At 36.8% G+C, this 16,639-nt stretch overlaps 1 protein-coding gene across 5 annotated transcripts in view; it reads left to right on the top strand.

Annotated features, from left to right (window-relative positions):
* pde4ba (phosphodiesterase 4B, cAMP-specific a) overlaps positions 1-16,639 on the top strand; it is a 181,156-nt gene that overhangs the window by 135,312 nt on the left and 29,205 nt on the right. For all 5 annotated transcript variants that reach the window (XM_048199880.1, XM_048199879.1, XM_048199881.1 and 2 more), the window contains 3 exons: positions 1,220-1,256; positions 1,352-1,422; positions 2,806-2,855. In XM_048199880.1, coding sequence (XP_048055837.1) covers positions 1,220-1,256; positions 1,352-1,422; positions 2,806-2,855 — 158 coding nt within the window. The remainder of the gene's footprint in view (positions 1-1,219; positions 1,257-1,351; positions 1,423-2,805; positions 2,856-16,639) is intronic.

Raw genomic sequence — 16,639 nt, 5'->3', positions numbered from 1 at the left:
AAAGTAACATGATTAGTTACTTTTTTAGGGAGTAACACAATATTGTAATGCATTACTTTAAGTAACTTTCCCAAGCACTGTTAATAGCTACCTTTTATTTAATGAACCAGTTGAAAACAACAACTTAAATCAGCCTAAATTGGTTTGGCTTGTCTTCCAAACTGGACTGGTTTCTGGGCACTTGTCTGCCGGTTAGGCTGAAAGACCAGCTAAACCATCTTAGATCAGCTAAAACCAGCAAACCACCATAGGCTGGTTTAAGCTATTTTTTATTTAGATATTTTTATGAGAGAAAGATATGTTGTAACTCTGAACACATTTTCCTGCACAACACATCTTTTAAGTAATCATTAAATCATCTTCACTAATGAGTCAAGTTACTAGGAAACCACTTTAATTTGCCACCACATCTAAATCATTCAGCATCTGGTAATCTGAGGACCTTGAAGTTGTTTAATATGCCTTTTTTTCTTCAATGCTAGGATTTCTGTTTCCAAACATGTCTGCAGGGTAAAGATGGATGCAGGGCTTATTAGTGAAGTTGATTTATGCACTGCTGCTTATGGCAGTGAGATTTGCATGCCAGGACGTATCTCAATCAAGGCCTTATTTCCTAAGCCTTCTGGCAGTAACTGCCTGCAATTATATAAGAACACATTTTCCAGAGTCTTAGATGCCAAATATCTGTTGAACCCTGAGGAATGTACTGGATTGTTCTTGGTAACCTATTTTTTTAATGCCATTTAGGGTCCCGTTACAGAAAAGAACCCCTTTTGATGATGAGTCTGATTTCTAATTCCATGGCATATGAAATGACATCTGACATTTAAACTTGAAGTCAATGTGAATTGCTGTTCGCAACCCACTTTACTTCCGTAATGTGATGTCCTTCTGAGTGAAACTAAATATTTAACACAAAATGTAGCCAGACCAAATGGGAGTTTGCTAAAACAATTAATAGCTATTTGGTTATTAGTTAACATTCTAGTAGCCTGCGTGGCCTAAGTGATGTCAGCGGAAAAGAAAAAGTCATTTCTGAGAAAGAGCAATTTTTCTTTTTTGGAAAAAACATTCACCAGTGAATCATTCACAATAAGACCAGGAACATCCATTAAGGAAGTAAATAGAAATCAGTTTTGATTTCTTGTTGACTTGAAATAATAGGTTTTGCTTCGTTTAAGTGTTGATTGCTCAAGATGTTATTCCCTCTTGTTTGCAGGCATGGGGATGACCTGATAGTCACACCTTTTGCTCAGGTAAACACATCAGTGTCACATTTCTTTAAGGATTACATTTCAAATTGACCTGTCCTTTTACCTCACAATTTTATGTTATTTCTGACTTTTTCTAGGTTCTAGCAAGCCTTCGAAGTGTCAGAAACAACTTTACTGTCTTGACGAACGTTCAGTGCACATCTAACAAGTGAGTATTATTGTAAACGGAAGCTATGACATTAACCAAACTTAAATAAACCATTTTACGTTTTCAATTTTACAGCTGAGTTTTTAAAGGATTGTTTTGTGTTCAATTCAGAAATGTCGCTCGGTTAAAAAAATGCACATGCAGTAATACAGTGGGTGTCTATGGCGCAAGACAATGGATTAAAAATAAAAAATTGAAATACACACTATTTCATCCTTCTTTCATCTCATCTGACAATGTAAAGCAACTAAACCATGTAACTTTCACACGATACACGAAGAAGCCCAGAGAGGAATATGATGTAACTATCCACTAAATACTGTTTACATGGGGCAAACTCCACCAGCAGGAATTACATCAGAAACACAGACCATAAGTGTTAGGAACAATATTTTTAATGCTGCTGAAATGCCAATTTAGTCTTTAAAGCTCAAAAAACACATGTTAGTTTATGAAATAATTGACAAAAGTGCTGTAACAGAGTTTGCTGTCCAGAATGCCTTACCCCAGACCTAGACTGGGGATCGGTGAACTTATATAAGCATGTAGTTATTTTTGACTAACTATTATTTTAATACTGTAATAATTGTGTAAATAAAAATATTATAAATGAATAAATATAAATAATGTAAAATACAAAATAATGTTTTAATAATAAATATGACCACAAGAGGACAGTCTTTCCAACCATTTGTTTTATGGACTCGGCCACCCATGCACACTGGCATTTAACTAGAGCCATTTTCCACTTAACATGTCACCGGTTTTCAAGATTTCAGTCCCAGCCAAAAATCACTTGCCTACTGTGAAGATTTTCCAGATGCCCCTAAATTCCATTTTTCCACCTGAGCGATGAGGGTAAACGAGGGAAAAGGTGTTTATTCGCTGTTATTCATGGAAGAATTATTTCCACCTTCCAAGTAACCATGGATCTGCGTCAGGGCATTTATACGGCACTGTTAGAGGCTTTTGTTAGGCTCTTTGCTAATCTATCCAAAGAGCAACCCAGTTTAGATGAGTTTTAAAGGAAGTTCTACGGAAGTATATGCGGAAAAGAGGACACACCCTGTGATATCATAATAATACTTCTGTATTAAAGGGGAGTGTCACATCAAATCCATGATTCACTTAAGAAAGATATATTGCAGAATACACAGGCTTGAAAAGAGTTTCTTTCATTATTCTTTAATGTGGAAATATGCTCTGCTGCGACATGCATCCTGTTACAATTATAGATGACGCAATAGACAAATGGGTGTTTTCTTAAAAATACACACAGAATTGTTTGAATTGCAGGGGTTTTCTGCTTGTGTCATACAGTAATTGTTTGTTTGTTTTTATTTGGCTACAATTTCAGTAATATTTTAACTATTCTCCTTGCAGGAGGTCCCCTGTATCCAACCAGCCCCCCATTACCAGAGTGTGCCTACCTGGTAAGTCCACATATAATTTCACATATGCATAAATGTATACTAAATGCGGTCTTTTCAGATTTAATACAGTTTTTTGATTGCAAATGATATTAACAGCAAACTGATTTAAGTGTAAAGTGAATGCAGACTGTTAAATATTGACTATTCATTATAGTTTCTAACATGTCTTTGTTTTAAATGGTTCAAAATACTAAAAAAAAAAAAAAAAAAAAAAAAAACCATGGTGAATCCCAGATTTTCAGTATGCACTCTTTTAATGCCTCTAGCATTTCCTTTGCTTTTGAAGTAACTCCATTTTAAAGATCATGTGTTTGTGTGTGTGCCTGTAAACACGTGTTTTGTTGTGGTGTGTGCCCATATATTTTTAATGATAGAGAGACCTCTTGCCATGCTACGTGACTGCCCACGCCGTTGCCCTCTTGTATCCCTCATCATCACTCATCTCCACCGCAGCTTCTACTGATTGGCCCGGCAGTGTTGAAATGTTTAGTAGACTCACGTACACACACATTCAAGCACGGTGCCCATATTAGTGGCTGTTTTGTCTATAGCTGTACAGAACTTGTTAGACCATAGGAAAAGGCCATGGCTGATACATGTTGGTCTCTCACACGCATGCACACCTGCCAAACACAATAACATAACGGACGACAGCCTGCCACAGCCAAAGGTTTTGTAACGGGTGGGAAAATTCCTCATAGTTCACTCTCTGTCCTTGAGGATGGCTCCCAGTGTGATATCAGAGAACACGCCAGACAGAGATTTCAGAAAAACTGTAATCTATGCTAACTAAACAGAGCAAGGCCATTCACTGGAGCCTCGATTATACAGCCCAGACTGTTTCCTTAGAAATGTCAAGAAAACCTTGGAGGACTGAGGTCATTTCTGAAGGATAATAAGAGAGAGATTGTTCGCATTTCGTCAAGGACTAGAAGAAAGAGGCTTCATAAAAATGCAATCTTTAGCAGGTTTTGTTTAATGAAATGGAAGAAAATGATATAATTGACTGTATTCATGTTATATATAACATTATGTATCAAAAAAACACTTTATTTCGATGGTCCACTTTAGACATTCTACAGTACTAACTTTACATAACTTGTATTACATAACTATAACTACATGTCAACTAACTCTCATTAGACTGTCTGCTTAATTTCTGCAAACACTTTATCTTGATGCTCCCAACAGACATTCTACTGACTATAACGTTGTAAGTAAAAAAGTAGAAATGCTGGCTTATAAACAACCAAAGTTGGGTTGAAAATGGACAAACCCAGCGATTGGGTGGTTTTAACTCGTTGGTTGGGTTAAATGTTTTGCCCAACCAGCTTGGTAGTTTTAAATAACTCAACTACTGTTTAAAAATTACTGTATTGCTTGCTTAAAATGAACCCAAAATAGTTTGGAAATTAAAAATCAGACGCATAATTACTAGAGGCAACAATAATAATCAAAAGGTGAACATTTATTAATAAGCAATTTAATAAATGTTTATTGTTTAATTATTATTCATTAAACTTATTAAGAAATTTTCATTTCCAACATATTTTGGGTTCATTTTAAGCAAGCAATACAGTAACTTTTAAACAATAGTTGAGTTATTTAAAACTAAACTAAACTAGTTAGCAAAATGTCTAAAATGGACCATCAAAACAAAGTGTAACCCAAAATTACTGTACCTTGGACAAAAGTTTGTGTAAGAGTACTGTACAAAAAGTAGCGGTCAGTACAAAGACTATAGATTTGCTGTTTGACTGGTACCGTCTGGTTTGGTGGCTGTAATTAGGGTGCTGCATTCACAGTTGAATCAATATATTTCTTGGAAAGATGGAAAAATCAGACTGGAAGAGAAGGGACATACTGTAGAATACTGTCCATGTGTATATTATTTAGCTATGTTCTTGTGACAGTAGGGAATATATATATATATATATAAGGAGGACAGGAGTACAACACTTGAGTGTAACAGTGAGTAGATAGAGTAAAATTTTCTTGTTAACGCCAGTGATCAGGCCATACAGCAAGTCTGACAAAAACAACAACTTCAATTTATCAAAAAGTCTTCAATGCATAACCTGAAAGAGAAGTGTCAAGTGGAATTATACTAAAGCAGAGAGCATGAGAAATGCAGTGAGTTGGAGTTCCTGTCAGGTGCGGTGGGTTGTGATTGACGTCAGTCAGCTTGCATGCGGCTTTGTTGACTTCCTCTTAAACCAGGTGGACTGAGATTCACTTCCTGATGCTCTTCAGGCTTGATCGGTCTTTGTATCTCTGATAAGTGCCTGCTGTTATGCTGCCAGTTGAGTGTAACGTCACACTTACTCACTTCTTAGTAAGTTAGTTTCGTTACGTTGAAAATATGCGATAGTCATGCAGAATTAATACGTTTGTTTTGATCGTAAATGCCACATCATTTAGGAGAAGTTTTGCATGTTTCCTTAAAGCTAGTATTTATCAGATATTATATAGTATGCTACTGTGAATAAGATATATTCCAACAGTATTCAGAAGGAAAGGTATGGGTGGGTTAATGTACTGTAAATTATTCTGGGTCTTATCTGCTTTTAATCATGCATGATACAGAAGAAAGACTGCTATCATGTTTTATTTTCAGATTAGTCTCTCTATCTTTATTTAAAAAAACATCCTCATTGCAGAAGCTGAGATACTTTCTCTGTTTTAAAACCTAGTGCACTGCCAGCATTTTAATGGATCAAAAGCATTTACGATGTGAAGGCTGTACCAAAAGACAGGCAACTTAATTATGCTTTTTCCTAAAACATTTTTTTTTTTTTAGTCCAATTCAAAGGCAGCATCACATGTAACCACAACAGTTAAGACATTCCAGAATGCATTGCAATAAATGCAGTAAAAAAAAAAAATAAATCCATTGTGGTGGATGAGAGAAATGTTGACTATACTTTTATTTAATTCACTACCAGAAAGTTTTAAGGCCAATTTACACTTAAAGGCACAATATGTAAGATTTTTGGATTAAAATATCTAAAAACCATTAGAATGGTGTTATATATTTTGTTGACTTGTCTACTTACATTATCCCAAGAGTGTTTAAATCCAGATATATAAGCAATTTTAACCAGGGCGCTGACCGTGTCTGTGCGTCGCCTACATGCGTTACCCTCAATTTCCGGTTATATTTTGTAGAAACCATGGAAACACCAAAGACGCTGTAATATATTACATGTTTATTAGATGAGGGAACAACTGTTTGGTTACATTTATAGACAGAAAACTAATTATTGTTATATAGCTCAACACATTTAGTCTTATTGTTTGAATCTTCTTCATTTTCCACGACTGCATGATTTCACCATGCCTCAGAGAAAAACGCTATTTTGTCAAGTAGCTAACATAGCATAATCAGATGCAGCTTTATTTTTAGTAACAGTAATACAGCATTTTCTCCATCATACAATATGTTTTAAAATGAATTGCATGCCATTTAACAACACAAGCCATCCAGCATTTATTAATTTGATATTCTAATATCGATCTAGTTTACTGCAGTGTGCAACAAGTGTCTCACAGCAGCCGCCGAGCGAACGCACAGAGTAACATTACAACATCATTTTCAACACACAAATGTATCTAATATGATAAACAGCGCTGTGTTACCTCATTCGCTTGACTGAAAGAAGTGAAAGCAGCTGTGGCATAATAAAAGTTCCGCTACTCTCGAGACGTGCGTCACGCTCGTCTCTCATTAGCAATCGCTCCAGCGGCCTCGTTCAGCTCCAACAGCACTTGGCCCTGCTCTGCTTAATACTACAGTAACATTAAAATAATCTCATCCATGAACATGATTTCTGCCCAAGTCCCGTCCTGATTGTTTTCCACCAGCTGTGAGGTGAAGACGACATCTCCTATGATTCCTCGCTCAATCTCGGCATCATCAAACTACGCCTTTGTTTTGAATAGGTGACCTCTAGTGGCGAAAATTTACATAGTGTGCCTTTAAAGGTCCCGTTTTTCGCGTGTAAAAAAACACAGTATTTTTCACATAATTTACTTATCTGTATACCGCTGTTTCCACTGTCATAAAAACGGGCTGATGACCTCCTTGTTCTATGAAGTCCCTCCTTCAGAAATACGTAACGAGTTCTGATTGTGCCAGCGGTTCCTGTGTTGTGATTCGACAGCTCTGAGCGCACCGTGCCCGGAAAGGTCACGCCTCTTACCATAACGTGGAGATGCACGCGCCCAGTGTTATTGTAAACATGTCTTTAATTTTACCCTATCAATTTGAGCCGGAATCAGACCCGGTGATTGGACTGCGGGATGAAAATAACAGCGTTTCGACGACATGGCGACAAACACACTCTACAAACGCAACTCTTGTGTATTCCTGTGGGTGGAGGTTAGTCAAAAAACTGTTTTAGTGACGTTATTAAAGAAGGAAGTAGAGGGATGTAGTCCAAACTGGCCGTTCGATGTAGGCGACTTCTGTTAAATAAAATATCTCGCTTGACATTGAACTTTGAGCTTTAAAATTTTACAGATTTTATTTATACTCTAACAACAACATTACACACTAACTAAAGTTTGAAACATGGGATAACGAAGAACGGGACCTTTAAGTTAAGTTAAGTCACATGTAACTAAAGATGTATGATAACTAAAGATAACTATATTAGTGTCATGCCAACAAACGATTTCTCTTTATCATAATCATGCTTAAAATGCTCAAGCTCTTGGATTCTGATTTGCTATCATTGGTGTTTTTATCGTTCATCAGCTATGCAATATCTTTCCTCTGTGTCATTATTGTTATAGCTGTGTGGTGTGTGCAGTATGGACTTCTATTCTCATAGATTATTAAAACTTTATAGTTATAGAGGGTCACGTCTCAGAACTTTTATAGCAATTCGCACATGACACGCCTTTCTAAAACAATCGGCTTTCAAAAATATGCACCTCTACACCTTGTGTTTGTTTTTTTATTCCATTTCTCTGTGACTTGCATTTATAAATGCAAAACATAGTCTGTGTGAATCACCCCTTATAATGCGGCCTTAAAAAACACTACATTTTGGAACAGAGAAAGTATCTATGTTTTTGCGTTGACAAGGCTGATTTTTATTATTATTTTTTTAATGCATATGGAGGGAGTGATCTGAAAAGAAAACATGACAGTAGACTCTCACTCACAATGTAACCCTCCAATGCATGCAAAACTGTAGTGATGTAACCACAACTGAGACAATGAGACGGAGCCGCTGACTTACTGCCTGCACCTAAACTGCCTCCTGTGTGTCATACAAACAGGGTCATTGGGCAGGAAGGAGAGCGCAGATTTTTCCTGTTTTTCCCATACCGCTGGAATCCTCCGGAACCCAGGAGGTGTTTTTCAGTGTGCGAGTGTTAATTCCTCGCACACACAGGTCGTGAGATGAACTTGTCTGTGGCTTAATGACCAAATGGGGAAAATAGGATGTAGACTGACAAATACCATTGTCTTCTCTTTCAACACGCACTGATACGGACACACGCGTGCTCATAATGTCTGCAGGATCAGGTGCCTGTGGCTTTTAACACTGAACTGAGTGTGTATATATAATCAGCTTATAGTTGAAAATTAATTTGGATCCATAGAATATAAACTAATGAGCTTTTCCACATTCATTTGTACACTGTGTGTGGGGGGTCCATTTGTCCATGATTTGTGGTGTATGAGGAATTTGTTGTGATGGCCAGAATTTCCGGAACTCTAAGTCTCTGGCAATGGGAATGTTTTCATGTTTTTGTGAGAGCAGGAAAGTCACAGGTAAGACCCTGCCGTTCTTCATACAGAGGGGGGCAGACATGTTAACGACTCCAGCAGCTAATCTGAGGTTAGGACAAGATAAGGAGGAGATTTGGATCTTGGTTACTGATCATAGATCAACATCTAGAGTATTTACAAAGATGGCAGATATGACTCTGGAGTTTATCTTATGGCCTTTGTGAGATACACTTCAGAGAAACATACAATAGCAGTGTTTGTTTGACTGTAGCTTACTCTATGAGATCAAATCATAGCTGAAATCTCTGCACGTATGTATTTCTTTACAGAAAACCAACAAATATGATGGCTGCATCACCTCAGGCAGAACCAGTCAAAAGGTTCATGGCACTTTGTTAGTGTCATTGTTCTGCAAACTATGAATCTATGTATTCAGTTCCTTGTTCTTGTATTTCTTGATCTTAGAATTGGCACAGAATTGAGTTTTTTATGCTCAAAGCCGATAAAACTTGTATTTTATAGAGCTTACCTCTGGGCGTGGATGCACACAGTGAACTTGTATAATATGCACACCATAGAGGTGCCAATAAATGTACTGTACTTGTAATAAATTTGCATTTACTAATACACCACATAATGTAAAACTAAATGTTTTTAATGAATGTGGTGTGTTAATATTATAAAAATGTGTTAAAAATGCACTTGATTACGTAAAAATAACATAAATGTATCATGTTATACATATAATTAACATAAATATGCTTTATATATACATATATCATGTTATATATATATATATAACATGTACGGTACATGAAAGTATTCAGACCCCCTTAAATTTTTCACTCTTTGTTATATTGCAGCCATTTGCTAAAATCATTTGTTCATTTTTTTTCCTCATTAATGTACACACAGCACCCCATATTGACAGAAAAAAACTGAATTGTTGACATTTTTGCAAATGGGTCTTATATAGGTCTTATATAGACAGGTGTGTGGCTTTCCTAATCAAGTCCAATCAGTATAATCAAACACAGCTGGACTCAAATGAAGGTGTAGAACCATCTCAAGGATGATCAGAAGAAATGGACAGCACCTGAGTTAAATATATGAGTGTCATTGCAAAGGGTCTGAATACTTAGGACCATGTGATATTTCAGTTTTTCTTTTTTAATAAATCTGCAAAAATGTCAACAATTCTGTGTTTTTCTGTCAATATGGGGTGCTGTGTGTACATTAATGAGGAAAAAAATGAACTTAAATGATTTTAGCAAATGGCTGCAATATAACAAAGAGTGAAAAATGTAAGGGGGTCTGAATACTTTCTGTACCCATACAATTTCTATTTAAAAATTATTATTTTTTTTTTTAAATAATAGAAAATTTACTTTGACAGATAATGACAACATCTAATCACTTACTTATCATGTCACTCAAAACATTTATGTTTTTTCCCTTGAGGACCACGAATGAAGCTCCTCATTTCTATGTTTCTTTGAATAATGTCTGAAAAATTATTTATTCTGAAATCATGTTCAACGTCTTAACTGTACGCCTAGGACTTACAGTAGTTAATTTAGTGACTTAAAGAGGAGGGATGGTTACTAAAATTTAATTAAATACAGTATGTGAAGACAGAACTCTGTAACCTGTATATTTGTGCAACTGGTTTGCAAACTGAATATATATGGTATATATTTACCAATGTACAGTGTGTAATAGCTTATATTTTTTAATGAATGTACCTGAAAACAAATTTCACTTTGCATATTTGGTACTTTTGAAGATCCGGAACTCTTAATGAATACCTTCAGTTAAACAAAGAACACGTGGAACACTTTTATGGGAACTTTTATGAAGCTTACTGAGGACTGAGTATAACAGCGTTTTGCCGGACTAAAGAAACGACAAACAGGTTATGCGCAAGTGAACTTCATGGCTTTTTCCTTATCACATCCTAGCTGGCCTGTGCATTCACACGCATATAGTTATAAGGTCAGCTCACTGTTACCTCAATAAAACATAAATATGTCTGTAAGATTAGAGAGATTAACACACATGAGGAATCATCACAAAAGAAAAGTGTTGTCCGCGGCACGTAGAAGAAGCCACGTGACTGACAGCTATCATGTGTTGACAGAGTGCCTAGAGAAGGTCATTGCAATGCACCCTGGCCAGCATGCAAACGTTCTTATCAGCTGACTGGCCTAGTGTGGGATAAAGCTGGCTGACGTTCACCACTTGAGTCCAAAACAAGCTCTTTAAAAAATCGGAGTGCTATGAAATGGCATGTTATTGAACGTCTCTTTGATTTCCAAATGGACAAACAGTCCACCCATAATTGTCAATAGAAAATACTTTAATTAGTCTTTACTTCACTTCAAAGTTTTCTTATCTGTCATAAACTGACAAAAGTGTTTCTGTTATTTGCTTAGACATTTCGGAATCCACAGGTTTCCCAGCAGCCAGATCCACCCAAACATGGTGCCAGGAAGCTCCGGTCAAGGGCACCTTGACCAGTGAGCAGTTAATTTTATTCTGAAATGATACCAGTGTCCGATTCACCCTGAAAGAGCTACCAAACAAGGTTACCATGGCGATAGTTTCCTGCCATTTCTCTATTACAGTATCTACATGAGCTAGATATAGTGGCACTTCCAGTCACAGGACTAGTCAGGGTGCACACTTTTAGGCTTGCTGTGTTTGTTTGAGTGAGACTTGCTGGGCAGTCACTCATATATCCAGTAACTATCCATTTCCTTTTCCCCAGGGGAAATTCTTTCTTTTCTGTCACTTTCAGTAATGTTTGTCTAGGTCTATATTAGGTTGAATTCTTCACTCATGAATGTCACCATTTCAGAACCAGTTATTCGTGGTTGCCCCAAAATTTTGGACTACATTGTTGCTTTAAGTAAAATGTTCTCTTTCAAAAAAAAGGTTCATTTTTATTATTCATATAGTTTGTTTTAGATCATTTTAGGTCTCTCAGTTGCTGTATAATTCTGGGAGGAAAGTGAACATTGTAGTAGTGTATAATGCAACATATCATAAACAAGTAGAATTCAGACAATTTCAGACCCTGATTTTTATTTTGTTTTGTTGTTTGCAAAAATTTGAACGAATAGCATTTTTGGACATGTTAAAGTCCCCCTGTGGTGAAAATCAAGTGTTTTTAATATGCTTTTAGACAAACCATGTGCAAATTAATGTCAACATCATTGCTGAGTACTTTACATTTACATTTATTCATTTGGCAGATGCTTTTATCCAAAGCGACTTACAAGTGAGGAATACAACAAGCGACGAGGCAAATAGACACGAGAAGTGCTCACAATACAAGTTTTAGACATTGCTCAGAGTATCATAAGCTACAATAGAGAGGGATTAGAGGAAGTGAAAGGATAGGTATAAGAAGGTTTTTTATTTTTTTTATTTTTTTATTATTAAGATGAGGTTAAGTGTTCACGAAAGAGATGAGTTTTCAGCTGTCTTTTGAATATTGCCAGGGATTCTGCATTCTGGATAAAGACAGGAAGAGAATGTCTTGGAGAGTGATTTTGTGCCTCCCTGTGATGGTACCACAAGCCTTCGCTCCTTCGATGAGTGTAGGCTTCTGGTAGGAGTGTAGACTCGTAAGAGTGAGTGGAAGTAGGAGGGTGCTGAGCCTGTGGTAGATCTGTAAGCAAGCGTCAACGCCTTGTTCTGTTAGAAAGGGCATGTTCTGTTAGAAAGGGCCTGATTTTCCTGATGTTGTAAAGTGCAAATCTGCATGACCGAGCTGTCTTTGCAACGAGCTGATTACGTAAACAGAGAATTTTTGTTTTCGATTTTCGATTTACATTTCAACGTTTCTTTAGACATTTCATTTTTGTGTCATTAGTATTCACTAAGTTACAGTTCATTTTCTGAGAACTATCAGATTGGACTTCGTTCAGAGGGAGACGACAGATTACGCATCATGTTTTCTTTATTTTGCAAAAAGCACAACATTTTGTTTTTACTCTGAGTGTACACAAATAAAAGAAGACATTCTATAGTTTCAATTGATACATTACCTCTGTCTCTATGACAAAAAATGATGGAGTATTTTAAGTCTGTTTTGCTGCAATGTGAAAAAAATCCTGCAAAACGCGCCGGCGCGTTTCTCGACTCCAGAGGGTTAAAACTGCGTTCTCTTTCAAAAACGCGGTTTGAAATCACTGGTGTTTGTGACGTCACAAACTACCTTGTAACCAATCACGTCAATGTGCCAGTGGGCTTTAGCATATCGTTGACTGACCGCGCAAAGAAGTCTCAAAAGAAGCCAGTTTATCCCAATTTTTAGAAGACAGCTGTCTGACTCTGAGATGAAGAATGGAACATGGTTTGTGTAACATTAGCAACACATTATTAGCTGTTTGATAACGTAGTGAAGCAAAAGGCTAATCATATTAATTACAGTTATGTGTCCGATGTTGTAAAAAGCAATACCATCTAGTAGCGTTTACCTCAGTAAGTTCACCGAGTGGATCTCTGAGCTCATCCGAGCGAGTGGAGGCAGGGCTAATTATCATATTCATAGATCTGCTTATAATAAATGAGGCAAAGGTGTGGAGTTACATTCAAGCTATTTTAAGGCATTAAGAATTGTTTTTCACAGGAAAAAACGTTTAAATATGTAATTTTGCCGATCAAAGAGGAGTTTTAATGTATAAAATTATTGACTACAGGGGGATTTTCTGCTATCATCTACTCATCCTCATGTCACTCCAAACGTAGGATATTTTTTCCTCTGAGTTACACAAAAAAGGTTCCTTATTTGTAAGTTTCTTTGCATAGAAACATCTTTAAATCAATGCACAAATCAAATTCATTCAGAATGCTTAAAACACCCTAGTACAGTAAAGTATTTCTCACAGTAATAAACTTCTCCATCTTGCTGACACTTGATCACATCACAGCTCATTTGTATAGTTAAACTTTTCGTGTTTTACCAAAAATTGGCAACTCACATTGAAAACAATTGACTTTTCCCCTACAAGGTCACCGTCAGTCTGAACAGGCTTCAGATGTGCTGAGGGAAAAATGCACTGGGAATGTTTTCTGGGAAAACCCTTCAAGTTCTCTTGTGCACTCAAGTTATTGAAAGTGTGTGCAGGTTGTTCACGTGCCACACGTTCAAGCTTAACCCATAACTCAAGATTTGATCCGTGATGCTTACGTCAATAGCAACCTATTCATGCTGAACCTGAATCAGTTTCATTTTATGCGTTTTTATAATAAAGTGGAAAAGATCAGAGCGAGGCTCATTTAAATCTGATTTTGCGTCAGAGCTTGAGGAATGGCTTGCTTGTTTGGGCTTAATGGTTTAGATTAGGATTGAAAGAGTGAAATGTGATTTTAGATCAAAATGTTGTGTGCAGCATTCCCTCTGAAGTTATTTCCCTGGCAGAGGTTTTGTTGGCTAATGATTTTAGTGTTAACGGCTTTAACTTCAACAAAACATTCAAACTCCCCATCTGGCATTATCTGGCAGGGGTGTTTTTGGAGGTTGTTTTCACTGGAAGTCACAATGGTGGTCTTTATAGTAGTCAACCCAAGGGAACGACAACCTGCGTCAGTGTCATCGTCACGGCTATTGGGGTCGTGCTTGTGAATGGCATGAGAGGTAATGCCTCACGTGTAAAACTGCAGGTTTAGTTTGTGCATGAGTGGAAATATTATGAATGGAAACTGAGTGGCCATAAATGTTTTGGCTAATTCCTGGAGGCATAAGCTCAAATTTCCCTTCTGTATCAACAGAAAATGATGGTTTATGAAAAAAAAATTAAAAATTTGCTGCATGAATACATTTAAGTTCATAGATGGAACACAAGAGCACTCAAAGTCTTTATGAGAGGTGAAGATTATGTAAAACTCCAAACAATGAGCTTTGTGTTTCTACTTGCTTGCTTATTTGCCACAGGAAAGACCATAATAAGACATTTTATGGTTATGACCAGGAAGTAAGACAGACTCTTCCTGTTTGTTTCGCACGGATATGCAAAGCCACACATACCTGGTTATGTCTGTTGTTTTGCCTCTCTTTTGTACATAAAAAATTATGCAGGATCTATCCATTAGAATATGCGTCATCACTCATGTGTTTTTGCATGATATTTGTTTAGTTAGTGCCATGCAATATTGCTCCGCATGCAGTGAAGTCCAAACATCTGAGACGAAAATTAATAATTGTATTAATTTTATTTGTTAGTTTATTTAACGAGGCAGTACACATTAATATTTTGCTGTCCTTGGACAACATCTGGGATTCAATTCAAACCTTAACAAAATGTTTTTGAGAAACATTTTGACATTAAATTAATAAGAAATAATGATTGTGCACTAATCAAATAAAAGCGTGTTGTTGTTTTTTTTATTAAAAAATAAATTCCCTGTCCATAGTATTTCTCAGACTTTTGGGCCCAACTGTATAAACCATTATCTTCCAAAACTCCCTTGTTATTTTCATTCCAGCAAAGGAACTACAAGCTTAGTAGGAGAAACCTCTTTTTAAAAACAACACGGTGCCTCTGGTCAAATCATCTCCGTTCATCATCTACCTCAGACTTGTGTGCCATAGCAACAGCTCTAGCAATAGCCCACCCAAACCGGCAGGGTCTGGCAATAAAGTGGGAAAACGTCAACAGAATGGAAGCCTTTGAGGCTGGAAGACCATGATGGGTCAGTGATATTTAAGTACACCACATCCTTACCCAGTAAGGGCTTTGTACTATAGCTGTAGACTCTGGAGACATTTTTCCTGGGCCTTTGTGTGCATGGCTTGTGTGTGTCTACGTGACCGTATCTGCATTTGTCTTTGGCATTTGACCACTAGCTGACTTAACTGATGTGTACGAGTGTGTTTGTGTGAAATGTGTTCATGTCATCACAACTCGACTGCCTGACTGATGTCTAGAGTGTGTGTTGATTCTGTGTGTGAAAGTGTGGAATGCCACACTCTCTTCCCAAAGCCCCTGGTCCACTGCTGGGTGCCAAACTGGCTTCAGATCCCTGCCCTGCACCATGTTTATGCACTCAAGACCCCTAGAGACGGCGTGACATCATCAATAATATTTTCAAACACCTCTGGTCTCCAGCAAGGGGTGTGTCTTTTTGTACAAAGGGGATTGTTGGAGTTATCGGAGTTGGATTGTACACGCAAAGTGCGTCATGCATGTCTACGTTATGTATCGACGCACCATTTCCCGTCTGATATCCTGACAGATGGCATTTATAATTTTTAATTTGGTTGTTAACAGCAGCTGGATTCACTCTAGTCACCCCACATTGTTCCACTATGTAATGATTATGGTATGAATGATAAGACCAAGCCTCCTGCCATAGTCTAAAGACAGGTGGTTTTAAATGCCTATTTAAATGTTACATATGCTACAGCATTGACGTCACCTTGAATTGTTCAGATGCTCTTACTGAAGGACTACCATGGGTCTATTGAGACATGGGGCCTCTAAACTGTTTTGACGATATATTACAATGGCATTACAAACCCTCTTCCTCTCCAAGGAATATGTCATAACTTGCTGCTCTCTATCAGTTTATTGTCTTATCAGATGTATTATACTTTTATAGAAACCTTTAGAAACTTTAGAAATGTTTTTCACCAATTGCAAGAATTTCTTTGTGCATGGGTTGACAAATATTAAATATGTTGGCAGAAATACTAATAAAATAAATAGAAGTAAAATAATAATATATAGGTTTCTAAAGGTTTTAAGTACTTTCATAATATTTTAAATATTATAATACATTTGAAATTTAAATATATAAAAACGTACCATACATTTACAATTTTAATTGTCAAATATGTTTTAAATGTATAACGTGTAGTGAACAGATATCACAGTATTCAAGTATGGAAATGTGATTTTTGCATAAAAAAATGTTGTGGTTTGTGTCTGTGTACAGATAATCATTGGTTCCATTTGGACCCCTTATTCAACACTTTTCCTTTAGGCAATGACCAACACATTTTCATGGCAATTCGTAACTTTTTTTT

This window comes from Megalobrama amblycephala, linkage group LG8 (assembly GCF_018812025.1).
Source record: "Megalobrama amblycephala isolate DHTTF-2021 linkage group LG8, ASM1881202v1, whole genome shotgun sequence".
NCBI classification, from domain to species: domain Eukaryota; kingdom Metazoa; phylum Chordata; class Actinopteri; order Cypriniformes; family Xenocyprididae; genus Megalobrama; species Megalobrama amblycephala.
This window is presented reverse-complemented; position numbering and strand designations above follow the sequence as displayed.